The following is a 21,906-nucleotide window of genomic DNA, read 5'->3' on the forward strand; positions in this document are numbered from 1 at the left end:
GTTGAAGACCTTGATGCCATGGTGGTCTGTGAACTTCTTCGTTGTATGCTTGACACACATGACCTCAATCTTCTTGTAGTTGAACTAAACATGGTTTTTGATGGAGGAAGTGGAGGAGGAGGAGAGCATGAATAGCCCATATGCAATAATCCTACTGCACCGACACCCAAATGATTATGGCTATTATCTTCTTCTATGATTGGTTTCTCTGAAGTATCATATACACCCAATTCCACACTAAAACCCGAATTGGCAATGTTACTGTTAATTAAGGTGGTAATTCTGGACAAATCAACACTAATCTGTCCTTGTTCCAGTTTGTGAACAACACTATTAGTCCTATCTGCTCCTAGATGAAGCAAATTCAATAGGAATGCAATGTGCCCATCTTCGATAGAATTAGTTTCACATGCTCTAACTTCCTTAGGGGCATCATCAAGTTCACAAGATTTGGTATCTGCATTGTTGTTAGTTTCAAAAGTCTCTTGATCAATTCCAGGCTCATTAAGATCCTTGTAATTCTGTTCTTCATCCTCCCTTGTCTGCTCCAAATCAACTGTATTGGATATGTTCTTAACTAAATCATAATCCACGGTTCCTTGGTTTGCAATTTTATCATTTTCTTCAGCAGTTTCCCGGCTTGTCTCGTCAATTTTTTCGTCTTCCTTAACAAATTCCCTATTCGTAGACTCATCTTTACCTTCTTCATTTTTATTTTTCATATACCTACTTTCATTATCATTCTCATTCATGTCAATGTTCTCTTCCATTGTAGGAGTTGAATCTAGTCTTTTAAAAACCTTTAATGATTCTGTATATGATCTTTTTATTTGCTGTAACAATTCTCGAATTTCGCTTAATTGCTCAATGATTTCAGGACATAAAATTAATGGCATATTGTGTGGCGGATAACGTCCAAAGGCTCGCATGGCTCTGATACCACTGAAGCGACAAAACTTATAATTGTTTGTGCTTTAAATGTAAAATACACAATGTATTTGTAAATAATATTTTATTAATAAGATGAATGCACAAGAATGATTAATGTAATAATGAGGGCCCGCTTATATACCTATGCAGGTGCCCATTCATGAATGGTCATGCCCTTAGGGACATGCCTCTTCATTAATTAATCATTAATTAACTACAATTATGATTTACTATTCTTTCATTTATATTTATTCTACTTATATAAATTGTATTCATAACAGAAGGCTATATATAAAACATCCATCTTCTTCCAAAATGGAAATTCAGATCATACATTCTTCTCTTTCAAGTTAATATGAAGGATTAAGGCTACATTATATGAAGCAGTACAAAAGTTAGAAGGACATTCTCCTATGATTTCAAGAGTACATAATGATGCGAATTTCAGAAGACAGTCTTTTGTAATGATGTGAGTTTCAGAGCTACCTGCGATGCAAAATTTTTGACATGACATGCCTCTCTGTGATGCAAATTTTATGGTGATATTTATATATATGTGTGTGTGATGCAAAGTTTCTATGATATATATGATGTGAGTTTCAGTAAAGATAACACAAGTTTTTGTGATAAATTTCCACATGATGATCTTTCGATGGCACATATATCTTTGTGATGAAGCAAGCATGTATAAGCAGATTGGTTGATGAACTTATGGATAAAACGTAACAGAGTTTGGAGGGTTGACTTGGCACTTAGGTCATTGCTTATTTTTGACTTGGATTTCTCTTGTTGATGAAGAAGCTATAAGGAAAGGATTAATGGATTTTCCCCTTGTGGGTTTTGGCTTGGCCTCTGGCCTAACTTCTGTTGTCTCTAGTCTCTTGTGCGTTATCTCTAGATCTTATTAATGTATAATTGCTTGACGACATAACTAAACAAAGTAAATACTAAGAAAATGAATGTATATCAGTCACGACTCACAAGTAATTATCATGCTTAGAAATTCTAGCTTGCACATGAATTTCCAACATGGTCTACGACTAAACTAGCACATAAACACACTAGCAGTGCTCAACCATGAACAACTTTGCATAGCGGAATATAACAGCAGAGAAATCAATAAAAGGACAAAAAAGATATATATGGCCCAAAAAATTTCTTATCAATCCATCAACAAGAAAAGCATAGGGCTCCCATACTAGGGATCATGGCCCTTCAGAAAACCGTGATACAAATGCTATAGTACAATAAAATACAACTAGGGCTTGAGGTTTAATCATTCAGACCCTCAACTGCCAAAAAAAAAGAGACAAATAGCTCAACTTACTTGTTGATGTAATCCTTCACTAACAGCCCTTTCAGTCCTTCTTTGTCCATTGTTGCCTAGTTGTCCTTTGCCTCCAAATTCACATACAGATTAGCTCCCTTTGACCTTCGTCAATTGCTACTCACAAGAGGACACTTCCTTTAGTCCACTGTATAATTCCAGCATCAAACACATTGTTGTTAGGCTCTCCTTTGCCCACCAGACTTCACTGTAACCCTTATTGTCTACTTCAGTCTGCAACAACACATTTTTCTCAGCTCTATCAGCCTTCCCACTACTACAAATGAACCTCAGTCAGCCTCAATCAGTTCTCAAATTGTTTGTCCTAATTCCTGAGGCCTCTCGGCCCTGCTCCTAAGACTAGGCCAGTGTGTGGCCACTTCTGCAGCCTGGCCTATTTAACTGTGGCCAACACCCTTCTATAGTCACAGACCCTCGGCCAGGTCTTCTCCTTGACTGCGGCCATACTTTAGCTCCTCCAGATCACCAAACAGACCTGATCAACAACATAAAACAGAGCTATTTAATATGTCTCCTCCAACAGTGCTTTTCATCTTTCTCTTGAGTAGTTGTGGCTGTCTTCCAGGGCTTGCTCTTGCACAAATGAATCCTTTTGCACTTGTGTCTTGACCTCTCCATGGGTCTCCAATATATAGCTCTCTAATGGTTGTCTTAGGAGCCCTCTTTCTCCATTAAGAGCCTCCTCAACAACAGTTTGAATATTAAATATCTTAACTTTGGGTTCTAAGCCCACAGATTTGGGTTCAAAACCCCCAGGCTTGGGTACTTTGCCCACAAACAAGTCTTTTTGTGAGTTTTCTCCCCACAAGTCAAACACCCAGGACTGGTGGGAGTACCTCCCATGCTACACCACTTTCAACACACCCCTTAGAAAGGGGTACTTCTATTCCTCAAAAGTATCTCATCTTTCCAAATTGGCCAACAATCATCCTTTATTGCTACTCTCCAACAATCATTGTATGTTTCGTTATCCATCACAGAAGCATAACATGCTGAATGAACAGCACTCTTCTTGCATGTGTCCCTACCACAAGAAGCCTCATGCTTCTTTCTCGTCATAGGCCCTTAGGCCATTCCAAATTTCCTCATTGTCGGTTGTAGAAGTCTCCTTTCTTCCCTTTGACGATGCACTCTGCTCAGGTTGCGGATTCTCCCTCTAAACCTGCAAATTCCCTCTCGAACTTGACCCCGAGTCTCAAAAATGCTCTTCCCTTGGTCAATAGACTTGCCCTTCAGCCTATACAAATCATTCTCCCTAACTCCAAGGACTGCTCTTGAACTGGAGTTAGAGCCATGAGGCTTGAGCATCACCTTTCCAGGCTTCTTGCCTGTGAAAGCCTCCTCTGGTGTAACTCGTCCAAGCACCTTGTGTGGACTCTTGTTCTACAAAAATATTGCAGTGTTGCATGCCTCTACCCACAAGAACATGGGCAGCCCTTGGTCATGCAACATGGCCTTGGCCGCTCCAACTATGTTGTGGTTCTTCCTCTCAGCCACCCCATTCTGCTGAGGGTTATGGGGTGTTGTAAGCTCTCTCCTAATGCCCTCCTTGGCACACACGTCCCTAAAAGCATTGGAGACATATTCCCTGCCATTGTCACTCGCAAATGCTTTGATCTTCTTCCTAATCTAGGCTTCTACCAAGGCCTTAAACTCCATGAACTTGGAGAAGACCTCCTCCTTCTTCTTCATAAAGAAGATCCATGTTTTCCGACAATAGTCATCTATGAGGGTGACATAGTACCTGTGTCTTGTGAGGGATGGAGAAGAGAAGGGCCGACATATGTCTAAATGTACCAGCTCCAAAATCCCTTTGGCTCTACTGTCTCGGCCCTGAAAAGATGACTTGGCATACTTTCCAAGTGTGCAGCCCTTGCACACTCCATGCTAGTAAATATTGCATTGTGGTAGCCCTGTGGCTATCTGTTGAAGGATCTTCAACGCCCCATGATGCAAATTCCCCATGCGTTTGTGCAAAAGCTCCCCCAGGTTTTTGCCATGCTCACCCTGCCTTGCTACTCAAGGCTACATCTATCTCAACCTACATATTGTAAAGGTTCTTCACCCTCACACCAATCTGCTTCATGGCTCTAGATTCTAAGTTCTTGAGGTAGGCCTTTCCTCTGCTAAAAATGGCATCATCACCCTTGTCTTCTACGATGGAAACAGAAACAATGTTTTTTTTTAAGGCCTAGAACATAGAGGACATCCTTGAGATGGAGAGGGTTACCAGACTCCCTTTCAAAACTGACAGTACCCACGCCCTTGGTTAAGTACGTAACATCATCTCCTAGCTCAATGTGAAACTGCATGTCCTGCTACTTCAACTGGCTAAAATATTCCTTGTTCCCGGTCATGTGAAAGGATGTTTCAAAATCAATGTACCACACATTGCTACCCACTGAGCTTGCCATGCAAGCTATCAATGAGAAATTCTTCTCGAACTGAGAAGTAAAATCATCTTCCTCGGTTGATGCTGCCACATGATCCTTATTAGACCTCGTCTTCCGATTAGGACTCTTAGTGGTATAGCGTCCAAACTAGTGGCAGGAGAAGCATTTGATCTTGCTCAGATCTTTCTTCTTCTTCTTGCCCTTCTGACTAGACTCGGCCTTGCCTTGGCTCTTTCTACCCTTGGCCTTGCTCCCTTTGCCTACTAAGGCAAGATCTCCTCGTCCTCTATCTTCACTAAAATTCCAACTCTCGTCTCCCTCCAGATTTCTTCTTGGACACAGTCTCCCCACAACATTTCTTAGCTAGGAAGATTCTCTCTGCCACTAACTGCATCCTGGAAATTCTCCCAAGACTTATGAAGTCCCAGTAGCACAAGACTCACAAGGTCTTTGTCTGCTACAATCTCACCCACTCCAGCAAGCTCATCTCGAACCTAGGTGAACTTGGAAAGGTACGTAATGATGGGCTCTCCTTTGCTAATCCGAATATTTCTTAGCTTGTCCCTCAAGGCAAGCTTCTTGGCATCATTGGATCCTTGATACAAAGCCAAGATGGTTGTCCACATATTGTTTGTTGTCATCTTCCCATGGAGATGAGGGATAATTTGGCCTTTGACCCCGTCAAGAATGATACTCTTGGCCATGGTGCCATTCTTGTTATGTTGGATGAACTGTTGGGCATATTTAGGCACAATTTGTGGATTCTTCGCTCTAGCACCCCATTATCTTCCAACACCACTGAAATTTGCTCCCTCCATGAGAAAAAATTAGAGGCTCCATCTAAACAGTCATCTGCGCTCAGTCCTTGGAACAACATACTGTTATCCATATACTGCTATCCAAAATACTACTCTTCAAACTCTAGCACAAGCCAACTAAATGAACTACGCTCTTCACTAACTAAACAATCTTCTTGTTGGTTTTTATACAAAGCGTGGCTTTGATACCATGTTAATTTTATTGAAACTCTGCAACTACTTTTTACTCAAAAATCAAGGCAACTAAAAACTGAAACCAAGTTTAACTTTCACCAAGATACAAAGTTTCTTAACATTCAACATGCAACGGAAAATAGTTGAGATAAAAACACATGCATACACAAATTTGACACCAATGTTTCACCCAAGAAATCCAAATGGGAAAATATGCGTTCTTTGTTGTGAGATTTTATTGATTGTTATTTGAGCAAATAGATCTTTTACAAATTCAGTATGTTGTTATTCCAACCAGCAAATAGCCTCTGAGAAAGCTCTCACTAATCTCAACTCCACAATTTCTCTCAACATGTTCTTTAATCACTACTCTCAGCCCCACCTCTCGATCTTGGCCTACATACAAATGTTTCATGCTGAAAACTAGTTGCTCTTCAAACTCTTATCATTGCTCCTGAATCAATGTGCTCTACCAACAACAATGAATTATCCAACATTGTGCCTTTGTCCTTCTCTGCCTTAGTAGATCTTCAATGCACACAAGGAGGACAAGTTCGAATGGTTGTTCACACAAGTGCAACAAGTTCCTTTTTCCATTTAACTAGAGCAAGTCTTAGTTCCACTTGGACTAGCTCTTAGATAGTTAGCTCGAGTTGCTCCTTGATTTCCTCTAGTTGTGAACCGAGTTAACTGAGAACTTAACTCATCCTCTCTTCACTTGTCTCTGAAGTCTTAACTCATCCTAATTGAATTTGTCTCTGCAGTCTTTACTCGTCCTAACTGGACTTGTCTCTGTCACCTCATCCTATAGTCTAACTGAAGAAAACTCCAACAAAATGAAGCTCCAACACTACGTATGCAATCTATTGATGACCATTCCAGTGAACTAGAAATCAACTCATCACAACTAAATTCTAACTTATGAATTCGCATTTACGCTAGAGAAAGACAATTCAAAGTCTTTACTTGCGAAGGCGCAAGCCAGAAGACCTTCCTTCGCTACATTTTCAACACTTTGGCATGGATGAGGTAGCTCTACGTGGATGACAAATTGATTGTGAGATAGTATCTTCATTGTGTTGCAGCTTGCAGCGCTACACATCTGGAAGTGGAGCCATGTGCATATGAGGTGTTAATCCCAGGAGGATGAGGCATTGAGGACACTTGCAGAGTTGAGTTGCAGTGGCCTATAGTGGACTAGGCCTAGTGTTCAACCGCAACTCAAGACTAACCTTGAAAGGACACAAGTTCAGTTGCAGCATCTTCAGGGAGGAAAAGCAAACTAAGCCAAGGGGAGGTTGTTTAGGTTCAATGGGAGTTTGGCTTCAGAGGGAGACTGCAAAGGAGAGTCAACCACCCACTGGAAGTCTAGCCTTCAGATTCAAGCAAGAGTGTAGTCTTCCAGGCCATGCAAGGAAAGTCACGGACCATGCGAGAACAGTCATCGTGTTGCAAGGAAAGTCGTAGAACATACAAGGAAAGCCATGGTGCACGCAAGGAAAGTCATGGAACACGCAAGGATAGTCATGAACCATGCAAGGCAAGTCATGAAATGCAAATAGAAGATGTGGCACATGCAAGGAAAGACATGGCAATGCAAGGAAAGTCATGCAGTTGGAGATTTATACGAGTAGGGTATCTTCAAAGATCCAAGTCTTCTAGAAGGACATGTTTGCGGATCAGATTTGAAGGCAAGGCCACTTGCAGGTAGTGGTGGAAATACCTTCCTCACTAAGAGGGAGTGTTGAAATTTGGGTAGCTTGGAAGGTATTTCCGAGTGGAGAAAACCCCCAAAAAGAGAGCTTGTTGGAAAAGTACCCAAGGTTTGGGGTTTTGACCCAAAGGTGTGGGCTTAGAACCCAAGTAAATGATTTTTATATTCTAATTAATGTTAAGAGGTTGAGTGGGCAACACTCTAATGGAACAAGGGGTTTCCTAAGTAACCCAAGGATAACTATAAATACAAGCCAAAGGAAAGGCTTATTATTCAACAAGTGAGAAAGATTTCATTTGTGAGTGAGGAAAGCCCTAGACCTAGCTGCAGCCAAGCAAAAGGAGCCGCAGCAAGGAAGAGGAGGCCTAGTAGGCAGCGAGAGACAGCTAGTGGAAGGCCAAGTCAAGAGAAGGGTTGTTTAAGGTTTGTTTGAAGTGCTGGGAAGGATCCGCGGCCAAGAAGGAAGGAGCCACAGACCTTGTGTAGGACTTTTCTTGGAGGGCTGAGGTGGAAGAGTGTTGGCCGCATCTAACAAAGAGAGGCTGAGGACCAGCAGAAGAGCTGCAGGGCTGGATAGGAAGGCTGAGGGCCTCAGGGACCTGCTGAAGTAGCCCACTGCTAAAGAAAGGAGGTGCCACAGGCTTAAGAGACAGGTCCAAGCCCTAGTTGAAGGCTGGACTGTGGCTGGAAAGTAGGCCGAGGCCTACACATGCTTAGAAAGGGCTGAACAAATCCTAGACAAAGCATACCGAGGCTCTTGACAGCAAGGAAAAGGGGCTGCTACGGAGGGTTGATCAGTGAGAAGGAGGCTGCCAAGTTGGAAAAGGGATGGAAATTCGAACAGCAGGACAGTGGACTAAAGGAGCAATCCGCTTGTGAAAGGAAGCAGCTGAAAGTGGCAGAGGGCCTAAAGGAGTAGGTCAGTGTCATTAGCAGCACAAGGAAGGCCTGTAGCAGCTGAAGGGACTAGTTGAGGCCTACAGGAAGGCTGGCAGAGTGTTCTGCATAGAAAAAAAAAGTATATCTACAGCAAGGAAGAAAGCCACTGCCAGGTAAGTTGATTTGTTGTGTTGGGCAGATGAGGACCTAAAGGAATTGTCCTCGGCCCTGAGTTATTGGGCAAAGGACTGACTGTGTATATTAGCATTGTACTGGGGTTTGTAAAGGGCCATGATCACTAGTATGAGAGCCCTAAGTTTTTCTTATTAAAGGACAAATAAGGAACATGTTTTGGGCTATAAATACTGTGTACTGTTATTGATCTGTCTGCTGTTATTTTCCAAAGTTTGAAGGCAAAGTTGTTTTTGGTTTGGCATCTCTAGTTTGTTTGTGTTCCTAGCTAGGGCATAAACCAGACCTAGGGTGCAAGGAAATTCCAACAGAATGCATTATTATCCTTGCAATTCATGTGTGTACAGCTTAGACTGCAAATATATTTTCAATCTCTGGTGCTAATTTGATAGGTACTCCATTACTGTAAGGCATATGCTAGCCGTGGATCTTGTGAGTGTGCTTTGTTCGATAATCCTTTATATTGAACACTAAAATGCTTGCACTTTTTTCAGATTATTGCTCCTCTTTTAGAATTATATTTTTATACACAGATACACACACTAATACTCCCAATATCCTCACATAACATCAAAAGCAACAATATAATGTCTACATTCAGGTGGAAAGCATGTTTTGGCAAGGGTGTTCAAGTTCTTCTGTATGTTATTAACCTTTTTGAGGACACAAAAAAAGTAGATGATATGTGATTCGTATTGGTTCACCAGAAAGTGAACCATTTATCTGAGACCAGAAACTCCATAATTAGTGGCATTTTTCGTCACATGGTACCACAACTGCCATTGTGCTAGATAGTTTACTACCATGGTTGCCAACATGCTCACAAAGAATGTTATGGCAAGGGATAATCATTCAAAAACCATAGCAACACATTTTATTCAAGAAACTCATTTTAAAAATTGCAAAGGCAACTGTTCAAAATATCAAGCTTAACTAATGTACCAGTTAAAACTGTCATGCTCAGGATATAACAGCACAGGGAAAACAACCAGTTGATTTAATCATTAAGAGATTCAAGAACACTGAACTATTTTAGGGAGCCCAAAGTAAGGTTCAAGTAGTTCTCCGACTTTGTGAAACTGAGTATAATACAAGTTACAATTAATCTAACAAATCCAATAAAACACAAGCATCTAATCAAATAATCATTTATCATATTCGACTTCTACCTGTTGCTCTAACTGCCGATTGCGATCCTCTAGCCGCCGAACAGTGGCCTGTTGGTTCCTTAGATGAGCAGCTTCTGCCCTAAAATCTTCAAGCTCATGCTTCATTTTACGATTCTCTGATTCAAGTTCAGAAACTTTGGAAGCTAGCTCCTGCAAAGAAGACAAACTGAGAATCACCTTGAATACATGGAAAACTTACTATTAGAATCACATCGCCGCTCAATATAAATCACGACTCTAGATATGACAACAAAAACAGTAAAGCACACTAAATTAAAAGATGTGAACAAATTGCAGAATAATTGATGAAATTAACCATCAATCAAAGCCTTATACTCTAAAACTGATAAAACAAAGCAACAATAATGGCTTGGTAAATCTATTTACAATCTACAACCAGCAATGACATAGACACATGAGATTATTTTTCACTTCCATGAGCAATATACATAGCTTGTCAAAATTGTAATTGAAGCTCAGCCCATAGCATGATTGTTTATGTATTACATTGTGTTGGTAATCATGCAGAATATTAAAAATCATATAGTAGAAAACCTGATCCAGACAAAAAAATTAGCTTTCATAAATAATAGGGCCACAACATCAATAAAGTCAATTAAAAAAAGGCATCATAGCTTACGGTGGCTGAAGCCAGCGCTTGGCATGGGTCAGGAGCTTCATATAGCTTCTGATAAATATTCAAGAAAGCATTTTCTCCAAACTTTGCTCGCTTTGTAATATTATCCACCTCCTCTTGATATCCTTTGAGTAAGGAATTGAACAAACTTAATTTTTCCTCATTTGGCGCTTTCTTGAAATCTGGTCATTGCAGAAGACAAACAACTTAAAAGTTAAAACTTTAAATATATCATGACAAGCCAATCCCAACCAAAGCATATATTTTACCACTTCGCTACAATCTTAAGCATAGTTTCCAATTGGCAAACAAAAGCAATGAAAGCTAACTAGAAATGATTAAGGCATTGGCAGCAGAAGGTTTGCTAAAGACAAGGACAAGCCATTACATAATGGGCATTCCAATAGTTATTTTACAGATAAAAATAGTATCCTGTAGAAATCAGTTATTTTGCACAAACACCAACAATCGCATTTAAAATTACAATATAAAGAATTTACCTCGTGTGTTTTCAGCAAGTTTCCGTCTATTCTTCAGACTAGTTTCCTGATTTTCAGCTATTTTCAGCCCCTGCTCATCCAGCTTACTTCTCTCACTCTCGAGGTCAAAATCTGCAAAATGATAGCAATCCACTTAATTTTTAAAAAATCAGAACAGCATACAAAACTATAAACACCATAAAAACTCACGAAGTAAAATCTTGAAAACAAACACTTGAAGAAAACAGAACAAACATGTAGAGATGCAATTTCAATATACATGATGTTTAGATCAATAATTTCATTGGTTTAGCGCAAGGAAGATAGTCAACTGCTTCCCAATATTGTTTTTCTATTGCATTTGAAATGCAACAAGGATGAAAGAAACAAAGGAATAGATAAGATGAGAATATCCAGTAGCAATAGAAAAGCAACGAATAGGAAAAGTTATGTAGTAGTAGACAAAAGCACAGAGCCTAAAGCCACTTCAATCTAACCCCGTCTAGGTAAAAAGTAATAAGAGTACCAATTTGTAAGCAAAATGTTATAAGCAAGAATATCCAATAGCAATAGGAATAAAACAGATGCAGCTCACAATCCAAATTCCTGCAGGTACAATATGACATGCAATTTGGGAACAAAAGTTAGCTAATGGCCAGAGCTCCATACTGTATTCCTCTCCACTCATTGCTCCAGTCAAATCACTCTCTCATTTGGCATTCTTCTTGAAGGAAGGTGGGTCATCTCTCAACAAGGACTCTGACCATTCTTGCAATCATGTGCTTTCATTTAATGTTATTGGCATATTGATATGGATCATGGGGCAAATTGGATGATTGACCGATCTTGATTGTGTCCTTGTTCCCACACTTCAGTTGGGAGGTTAGTCTTTGACTCTAGTCTAGTGGGACCTCCTCTAAGGCCTTACAATTCTAGGAAAGGCACTATTGAGGAGGCAATGATTGATATAGCATGTCCAAGGTTATCCATATTTACCACTTTCATCTCTCCCAATTATCCATCTCCATTACTTGGGTTGGTTGTAATTGGTCATTGGGATTGGCACCCTATATCCACATCCTTGAGTCAGGATCCAAAAACTTGGCCCTAGAGTTTGACGCAACTGAAAAAATGTTAAAAGCATCTAAATCCACAATGAAAGAAAATGTGAAATGAAGAAGATGGTTGGGACAATATTTAGCATGTGGGCAAAAGCCTAGCATGAGCTCTACCACCCATCACAAGCCATCACCTAGTTTCAAAAAGCATTTAATGTTTCATTTAAATAAAGGAACTCTTGAATGTCCCAACCCCAATTAGTGATAAACTGCTACATCTTAAGGGGTATTGGAAAAGCATAAGACAAGCTTGGGCTCCTGAGCTATGCACCAAATAAAGATCAAAAATTAAAGTAGAAGGCACACCAAAGGGGCAAAAAAAATTGGCCAAGGAAAGGGGTAACTCATGCCACCACGATTGTTCCCTCCTTACATTATTACACCCTTGGACCCCCCATTAGCTAGTCTCGTGGCTATGGCACCTTCCTTGAAGTCTATTTTACTCCATGATCACCATAAACACACACTTAAGGAAAGATGGGCTAACCTGGAACATGTCACTCCCATTGGGATTGGAACCACCTAATAGGATTGTTGATATAATCATCCCTAACATAAGTGAGCTAAGTTGTGTACAAATCCCGATCTAGTTAGACATTTGAAGGTGAGCTTCGTGTGAAGTATTTATGTGCCCATAACATTAGATATGGTCCATTATGATGATTTAATGGTCTCATGTTCCTAATGAAGGTGATCTCACTTGATCTTGAGAGGTTTTGTTCAAGTGGTATCACATATGCAACAAAGATCCCTTGAGGGATGGATTTGTTGACTTTTCAAGTGCAATAGATACAAGCACAAATTTCTGAAATACCAATAATTACTTCTAATGATGTAGATATTCTTTTAGCTCTTTCAGTTTATCATTAAGCAATTAAACTTCATAAATTCAACCATAAAAGCACAAGGACAGTAGAAATCACAATGCACAAAGAGAAGACAAGATTTACCCTGGGAAAACCCACTCGTGGGAAAAACCCAATGACCTTTTCCTTAGAGAAATTCCTCAATTCAACAAGAGATGCACCTAAATCTGCTAATCAATATGATGGTCAATCTGACCTACAATGCTATGGTCTAACCTGGTCAACCAGCCCTCATCTGTTAATTTGGCAGCTCAGTGACAAATTCCAACCATTGCATTAAATTCCTCTTTTCGAAAGGACCAAAATTGACTTTTGAAGTACTCAATTCGGATAAGGGAAAGTCGATTTTTGAAGTCAAGCCCACAAGTACAAAATTGTCAAGGTCGGCCTTGGGTCAAATGGCACCTCTCAAGGACAAGATGGCACCCCTCGAGTTGCATATAAATACAAGTTAAGACCTCCTCATTTGGCACCTCATCAACTCACAACATATCTTCTCTCTCCTGATTCCATTGGTTCACACAGCTCAAAATTGCAGGGTATCTCTCACACATGCGAAGGACAAAAGTCATTTTCTAATTGGGCCAAATTTCAGGGTTGTTTTTGGGCATTGAGCAGCATTGACAAAGGGTTGTTTGATCATCTTTGACTGTGTTTTTGGGTGGAATATCTATGTTTCGCTAAGCCGCATTGGAGGGCACACGGATCGAGGAAATCCAGGCAAGTTGACGGGCGTTAACTTCAAGGCTAACTGCAAGTTTGAACCAGAAGCAAGTACAGAATTTGACCGAGTTTGACTAGTTGTTTTGGGAATGTTTTGGGCTAACTTTGACCAGCATTTGAGGCTGAGCTTCACTGACTTTGAGCGAGTTACTAAAGTACTATTTTGACACTTGACCATTGACTAGTTAGGGTTGACTTTGATGTTGTTATCTGTTGTTGAATGGGACAAATTTGCAGAAGGATCAGATTTGACTATTGTTGACTTCATCTCTCTCTTTTGTCTCTGATTTGGATAGTTGCTTGACATATTATCATTCTTAGATATTGGATATTGGCTAGTCAAAGCTTGACTTTGACTCTTGGATGATGTACTCTCTCTGCTAAACATTTGAAGACAATCTAATAGAAGAAGAATTGCAAAGGGTTTCCCCCTTGTGGGGTTTTTCCCTGGTCATTGACCAAATATTGTGTCTCTTGTCTCTTGGTTGTCTTTCATTGTGCATTTGTATAATTGTTGTATCTACTATTGCTCTATTGTCATTGGTTAATTGGAGAAGTGGAAATTGTTAAATCGGATGCTATTGGATATTGTTGAAGTAATAGTTGCAGCATAGAACAATTGATGAAAATTTAACATTGTCAAGTCAATCTTCTACCCAACAACTTCGACCCTCTCTAATCTGCGTAGGCCAAAATTCGGCCTCCCAAAATATGCCTAGAAACTCGACCCTACTACATAGAATATCCTGCCCATAAATTCGGCCCTACTATCCAGAAGTTCGATATGCTGCCCAAAATATGCCCAAAAAGTCACATGTGCGAAGTAGAGAGGGAGAGGGGGAGAGAGAGAAATATGCTTGAGATGAATTTGTCCTTCTTCTTCTTTGCTTGGATGCCCAGAATATGTCTTCTTGTGTGTAGTCGAAATTTGCCTTGTAATGGTCGAGTGCTCTATATAGTGTTGTTTGTCCAAATGGATGTCTCTTCACTGGGACCAACTTGACAAGTTTGGAGCCAAAATTTCAAAATTCATTTTTTTTCTCTTTTGATACCAATAGGAAGAACATATCTTATATTAATTATTTCAAGGGCTAAACAATGAAAATGAGATGAAGAACATGTCTTACATTTACATTATATATTTCAAAGGCTAAAATATAAATTATGAAGACCAACCATAGCTACAAAATTCAACACTCTCTCTTAGCTAGGGAAGTATTCATAATGACTATCCAAATGTTCTCATGTTGAGAATTTCTCTAAGAAAAGGTTATAACAAATCATTAAAAGTATCAATATCATTCAACTACCATAATTTTGGTCAATAATTTTAACACATGGTAGATCAATATCATCAACAGGTTACCATAATTCTAGTCAATACCTCTGATCTATGGTATATCTTCAACATAATCCTGGTCGGTCCTCCTAACACATGGTACATCATTTGCATCATCTAGTTGCCATAATACCAATCTATCTAACGCATGGTATACAGACTAGTCTCGGTTCACCATCATTCTGGTCAATCTCTTTGACACATGATGAATCTCCAAAAGCCACACTCTACTTGAGTAATTATGGGCCTAATGCTAAATGAGCTCACTCAACCTATCTAGAGAGTTCTAAGCCTAATGTTGAAAGGCACCCACTCAACTGAGTGATCCTGGGCCTCTAGGACCATTCTTCCTAATTTTGGTCAATATACTTGACACAGGAAGAATGATTGTCCTCTGTTGGACCATTCTCCCTAATTATGATCATACATGACATAGGGAGAATGTTTGTCCTTGATGCTATCTCATCAACACTCCTTCTCACTGAGGGAAGTGTCCTCAACAAGTCCAAGCTTGTCCCTGAAGTATACAAACTTCGGTCTGGAGAGAGGCTTTGTAAGAATATCAGCTATCTACTCATCATTAGAGATGTGTAGGAGTTTCATTGCTCCCTTTTGCACCATGTCACGAATGAAGTTGTACTTAATATCAATGTGATTTGACCGATCATGGAAAATTGGATTCCCTACAAGCTTTACACAACTTCAATTGTCACAATATATCACAGTCGGTTCTAGCACCTGATCAAATAGTCATGCGAATAACTTTCGAAGCCACACTGCTTCACAACTCACTAAACTAGCTACAATATATTTTTCCTCGACAATCCTGACTGCAACAGATGTTTTCTTCATATTCATCCACGAAATCATAGCGGAGCCCAAACTAAAGCAATTTTGGGATGTACTTTTTTTGTCTTTTGCACTCCCTGCCCAAATTGAATCTGTATAACCCTACAATTGTATATCATCGTTTCAGACATATCTTAACCCATAATCAATTGTACAACGTAAATACCTCAATACATGCTTTGCTACAATCCAAAATGATTGTGTCTCGGTTCCACTTGGAGCTGGCTCAAGGTGTTCACTGCAAAGCAAATGTCCATCTTGTTATTAACCAAATGCATCAAAGAGATAATCAATTTCTGGAACATAACCAAATCTGATTCAGAGTCTCTCAACTTTCTCAAATTAGTCACCATAGGAGTTGCCATGGACTTACAGGGTGATTCCAAACTTCTGTAAGATCTCGATAATATATTTTCCTTGATCAAAGAAGATTTCACCAGCCTTTTGCCATACTTCAAGCCCCAAATAGTAGTGCATCAATCCAAGATCCTTCATATCGGATTCGGAAGCCAACTCCCTCTTACACCAAATAATGAGATGCTCTACATCTGTCAGAAAATAAGTCATCAACATACAGCAATAGAATCATGACTTCATTCTTTTAAAGCTTGATATAAAGATTTGGATCAACATCACTTTTGGAGAAACTGAATCTTGTCAGGTAGTTATCAATTTGAGAATACCAAGCTCTAGGTGCTTGCTTATGTCCATACATGGCTTTCTTCAATCTGCAAATGTGAGACTCTTTCCCATGAATCTCAAAACCTTGAGGTTGTTATATGTAAACTTCTTCCTTCAATCACTCCATTGAGGAAACTATTCTTTACATCCATCTGATGTAAATCCAACCCATAGAAGCAGCAATAAAAATAATAGATCTAATAGTGGTGTACTTGGCAACCAAAGCAAAAGTCTCATCGTAATCCTCTCCCTCTTTCTGAGAGAATCCTCCAGCCACAAATCTTTCCTTGTACTTGTCAATACTACCATCCACTACATGCTTAATCTTGTATGCTCATTTGGAGGTCATCACTTATTTTTCTTCAAGTCTAGGCACAATTTCCCATACATCATTCTTCATAATAGATTGGTATTCTTCCATCATCGCATCATTACAAACTTGTTGGCTAGTTGCTTCTTCATATGTGGAAGATTCGGAATCAATGGGACTAGTCATCAATGTTGCATATCCAGAATACCTCTTTGGTCTCTTGCTTTCCTTGAAGGTACCACATGGTGTTGCATGTCCTTCGTCCTACAAGGTAGATCTAAGCCAAGCTTGCTTTTTCTTGATTTCAGGAACAGCAATTGGATCTAATGGTTCACTAAGCCCTTCTAGCTCTTCTTGATGATCTACGGGATGCTCTGAAGGATTGGATGGACCTAAGCCTTCTTCCTTGGGAGTGTCATGTTCTACTTCACCGTCAGAATCCATGAGAACTTCTTTAGACTTCCAATAGGAAACATTCTCGTCAATGGTAACGTCCTTGCTGACTTCAACCTGTCATTGTCCTGTAACATAGATTCTATATGCCTTTGATGACTCACTCTATCCAACAAATATTCCCTTCTTTCCTAAAGGTTCTAACTTCTTTCTCTTCTTTTTGGGAACATGAATATAAACTGGACAACCAAAGATTCTCAAATGTCCAACCTTTGGTTTTTGTCCGGTGCATGCCTCTTTAGGAGTTTTATCTTCCAAGGTTCGATGAGGACTTCTATCTTGAATATAGATTGTTGTCATGGATGCTTCACTCCATAAGAACATGGGCAAGTCATGATCATGCATCATCGCCTTAACGGATTCTTCAATGGTTCTATTCTTTCTTTGAGCAACTCCATTTTGTTGTCGATTGTAGGGGATTTCAACTGTAATGTCCCCAAATTTTGGATTACCTTGTGATGTGGTTAGGAGGAATCTCCAGAGCTTGTGTCAGCCTAGTCATAGGAACGGGATTACTCCATTGGTGGGTCTGGAGGGTTTTAGAAGGGTTATATGGGTTCGATTAGTATCACTTACCACATTTCATCATCAAGATCAATTTTGCACAGTTTGCTCTTGGTTTCGTTGCATTCTGACGATTTCCATAAAATGACGTTATTAATAGGAATATTTTAATTAATTACGCTTAAGGTGTTGTTTTGAGCTAATTACTCGGAAAAACACCTTAGTGTAATAGCTCACTGGAATTGAGGCAAAAAGATCTACAAGGCAATATGATAAAAAGGGGTTTTGGGTAGCCAATGTGACCACGAAAGCAAACTAAGCATTTTCCGGCATTAAAAGTGACTTTAATTGGTTTATAACAGCCACTTTATTAAATAAAGAAAAGAAATGGGTTTTTAATATTTAACTGGAGGGAAAAGGCAAATGAGTTATAAAAAGAGAAATGAGGGAGTCTCTCCTCATTCTTTCACTTGCATTTTGAGAAAATGATCTCTTGGAGAATTTTGGAGAAGAAGCGTAGGGTTTGAGGAACCCTAGCCGCCATAACTAGTTTCGGTGTTGAAACTATACCCCCTAACTTGTTCAAAGAGTGAAATCACTCAGATTTCACCATTTCGCCTTCATGGAATAAAAGATTCATGAAAGTTATTGAGCTGGAAGAGGTTTTATCAGTTGATTTCTCTTTAATATGAGTTTCTCTTCATCTTTTGGACAGGTTGTGCATACCCATTAAAGATTGAAGACTCCAAGCTCAAGAAAGGACGAGTCCCACTACTTTCAAGTCAAAGGTCATCCTCAGTTTTGTGGGTCGAATTTTATGCACTGAATAAAGGACGAGTTTCATCAAAAAAGGGGTCGATTTCTCTTGTTGTGCTCAGACTGGGTTTATTGTCACTTTGTTGGACGAGTTTAGTTGTTGCCTGGGTCGAAACATCGAAGGGAGAAAGCTGGGTTTTTCTTCTATATATTATGGAGATTGGACTGAACTTTTATTAGCTGGAGTGAGATGTATAGGGTCAAGAATCTTCTTTTATAAGTTGTATGTGTTGCTCTAAGAGAGCCACTTCTGCATAGGGGTTTTATTTTGCCCATACAAAACACAAATCAGTGATTTTCTGGGCCACAATCAACTAAGACATTTTGTTGTAATTGTGTATTGATTCCTAGGCACTTCTAAACATTGGAAAGTGAAGTAAGTGTGGTACATCTCTGCAAAAATCTTAAAATAGAGGCAAGGTACCCCTATACATTATAATAGACCCTTTGTCTTAATTTTTGAGTTGTGTGGAGTTTGGAGAGTTGATATCCACCCTCAAATTCCACCATGGCACTGAAGTCTATTATGTTGGAACACTTACCAGGTTTTAATTTGGGTTTTCATGCCTTGTAACCTCTATATACTTGACTGTGTCATGATTCTGGGTTATTTCCATTAAAGCAAAGTGTTCAATCCCTTGACATATGGTGTATATCAGTGGTGTATTTCTTATTGAAGTATTTTATAAATGATATACTTCTACTAGAAAACGATCATTTTGTTTTGGGTCAGCTTATTTGGAGTTAAATTGACAGGAAGTCACATATAGCATATAGTAAACCTAAGTTGCACGAAACGCCAAAACGTCTAGAAGTTTCCGAAACGGGGACGGCTCGAAAAGTGACCCCCGGAAAATGGAAACACGACCGAAACGCCATATATATATATATATATATATATATATATAGTCAATATTAAATCAATTATAATTTATAACACAGTATTTTGCAAGAAAAGAAAGAATGAGACATATAAATGACATTTTAGAAGGAAATCCAAATTTATATTAACTTCAAGTCTCCAAGATGCAAATATCCAAAATTAGCCTTTATAGATGAGGCTTTACATTATGTGCTAAAACTAAAATAAAACATGAAAAAAAAGACAATCATGGCTATATCAACATATCATTACTAATACAACTCATCATCATCAGCAAAGATAGAACAAGATGCTTGTTCAACAGAAGAGGCAACTCTACTAGTGCTTCCAGATGCACTTGCATCACCACTGGTAGAAATATCAAGCGCAGAAAGAGAGAGCTCTAAATCTGAACATTCTGCATCCACATCCCAATTTTTATGAGGTCCACTTGTATATTCTTCACCCCTACGAGACACAAGGCATAGGTTTGAATGCACATATACGAGGTCCTCTGCCTTCTGCGATCCCAACCTGTTGCCCTTCACACTGTGAATGAAACTATAGGTGCTCCAATTCTGTTCTGCTGATGAAGAACTTGCCACTTGTGATAGGATACGAGTGGCAAGACTTTGCAAATGAACACCACTTGCACCATGATAAGTCCACCACTTAACTGGGTCCATGGTCCTCCTCTCATCCAAAGTATGTCTACAAAATCCTCTAATCCCGCAGCAAAACAGGGAAATTCTTGCCTTACATTAGTTTGTAAGGAAGCTGGAAATATCCTCTGAAAGGCTTTCTTCACTCCATTGGCCACCTCCTTGTCCTTATGTGGAGCCTTCCTCTTCGAATTCTTCATCGTAAAATTTTAAATTCATGGCATGTGCCAAAGTGTGCAATGGAGTGTTGAAGCCATTCCACCTGGTAACAATAATGGACCTCACTTGTTCAGCAAAATCAAAATCCACAAAAAGAAGAGCGGGAGCCTCCTGTGTAATAATTTCTACAGTTTTTTCAACCATGGTATCCATGCCATCATAAACCTCTCCTAAAAACGGTTTCTTTGTGTCTGCAACTCAAAGAAGATCAAACGCAGGCGATGTGAAATTGAGCAAAAAATCAATCTTGCTCCACCAATCTTCATCAACCAACACCCTCCTCACCATACTTCCCTTCTTTGAATCTGCCTGTCTCCACTCGGCCCAAGTTGGAGCCACCACCATATTCATTAATGCATTTTTAACATCAACAAGGCAACACAATATGATGAAGTTTGAGGCATACCGTATCTCAACAACTTTCAACAACTCCCATCTGGAGTATTCTCGATATATTGCTTGAGATTGGTGGTGGTTGGTGATGAATTTTATAATCTCCCTAGCATGCCCTGTGACCTCCTTAATCAATTCTGTTTTTGCCTCAATATCTTCTAAAATCATATTCAAATTGTGGACAATGCAAGGAGTCCAAAATATGTGATTATATCTACTCTCAACAATCAAGCCTACAGCATTGCAAACAGGTGCATTATCTGTGATAGCTTGCACCACATTTTCTGAGCCTACTTGTTCAATAACAGAAATTAAAATATCAACAATGAACTTACTATCCTTTATCTCACCCAAACAATCTTCTACTTTGATGAACATGGCTCCTTTTGGTGATGATGCAATGACATTAATCAAAGCCCTGCGTCTTGTATCAGTCCAGCCATCTGAGATAATAGAAACCTTTGTACTACCCCATGAAGTACGAATTGGTTTGAGAATATCATCAAGAAGTTGCCTCTCTTTCTTCAGCAAAACTATTCTGACTTTTTCATAGTTTGGGCCTTTGTAACCTTGAGGAGCTTTGTTAATCGCTCTCACCAAATCCTGCCAATATGGGGATCGAACCACATTAAAGGGGATGCCACAAGCAAAGATGGCCCTTCCCACTCTTGAACCAGCTTCTTCTCTCCCTTGACTATCAAGCATTTTCACTAATCCGTTGTCTTGAATTGGAGTTGATGGCTTTGATAACTCAACTTCTACTTCTAGTGCCCTCCTCTTTCTTGCTTCTTGAACAATCCTTGGCTCAACACTATCAAACATGCAAGGATTGGTAGTGCCCATGCCGATTTTGCTTCTTTGATCCTTCAACCTTTGAGCATCATCATTCTCTTTCTTGAATCTAGCCCTCACCTCTACATTTTTGGTATGTGCACACACATCAATACCCTTTATCTCTTCATGCAAAATGTGAGCCTTCACTCTTGTGTAAGAGCCCTTGAAGGTATTTTCATTTTTGCACAAATTGCACTTCCATTCCCATGTACCACCGGAACCCATCTGCTTCACTTTGGTAACATACTTCCATAGAGGATAGTATTCTTGTTGCCTGCTTGCTTGAGTGGCTTTAGGGGCACTTGAAACACAACTTTGAGAAGCCATGATTGCTGCAAAATTACAATAACACAAAATGAAAAACTCACCCAATCTACTGGCACTTGAAACACCACTTTCAAAAGCCATGAATGATGCAAAATTAGGAAATGAAAACTCACCAAACTAGTTGTTGTGCACTCTTCCTCTTGCTACCCACGCCCTTCCTCTTGCTTCCCACGCTCCAAAACAGAAACAAACTCCTTGCTGCTGCTATAGGAAGCTC

The 21,906-nt window shown here is 39.5% G+C and overlaps 1 protein-coding gene across 1 annotated transcript in view; it reads right to left on the minus strand.

Annotated features, from left to right (window-relative positions):
• The window catches only part of LOC149263774 (protein CASP), a 339,103-nt gene that overhangs the window by 303,068 nt on the left and 14,129 nt on the right, over window positions 1-21,906 (minus strand). Inside the window, exons 2-4 of the mRNA XM_089426687.1 lie at window positions 10,755-10,865; window positions 10,258-10,436; window positions 9,618-9,767 (exon numbers count right to left, since the gene is read on the minus strand). Coding sequence (XP_089282813.1) covers window positions 9,618-9,767; window positions 10,258-10,436; window positions 10,755-10,865 — 440 coding nt within the window. The remainder of the gene's footprint in view (window positions 1-9,617; window positions 9,768-10,257; window positions 10,437-10,754; window positions 10,866-21,906) is intronic.

This window comes from Pinus tabuliformis, chromosome 6, assembly GCF_031772625.1.
Source record: "Pinus tabuliformis cultivar Carrire ecotype Pingquan chromosome 6, CPIR1, whole genome shotgun sequence".
Taxonomy (NCBI): domain Eukaryota; kingdom Viridiplantae; phylum Streptophyta; class Pinopsida; order Pinales; family Pinaceae; genus Pinus; species Pinus tabuliformis.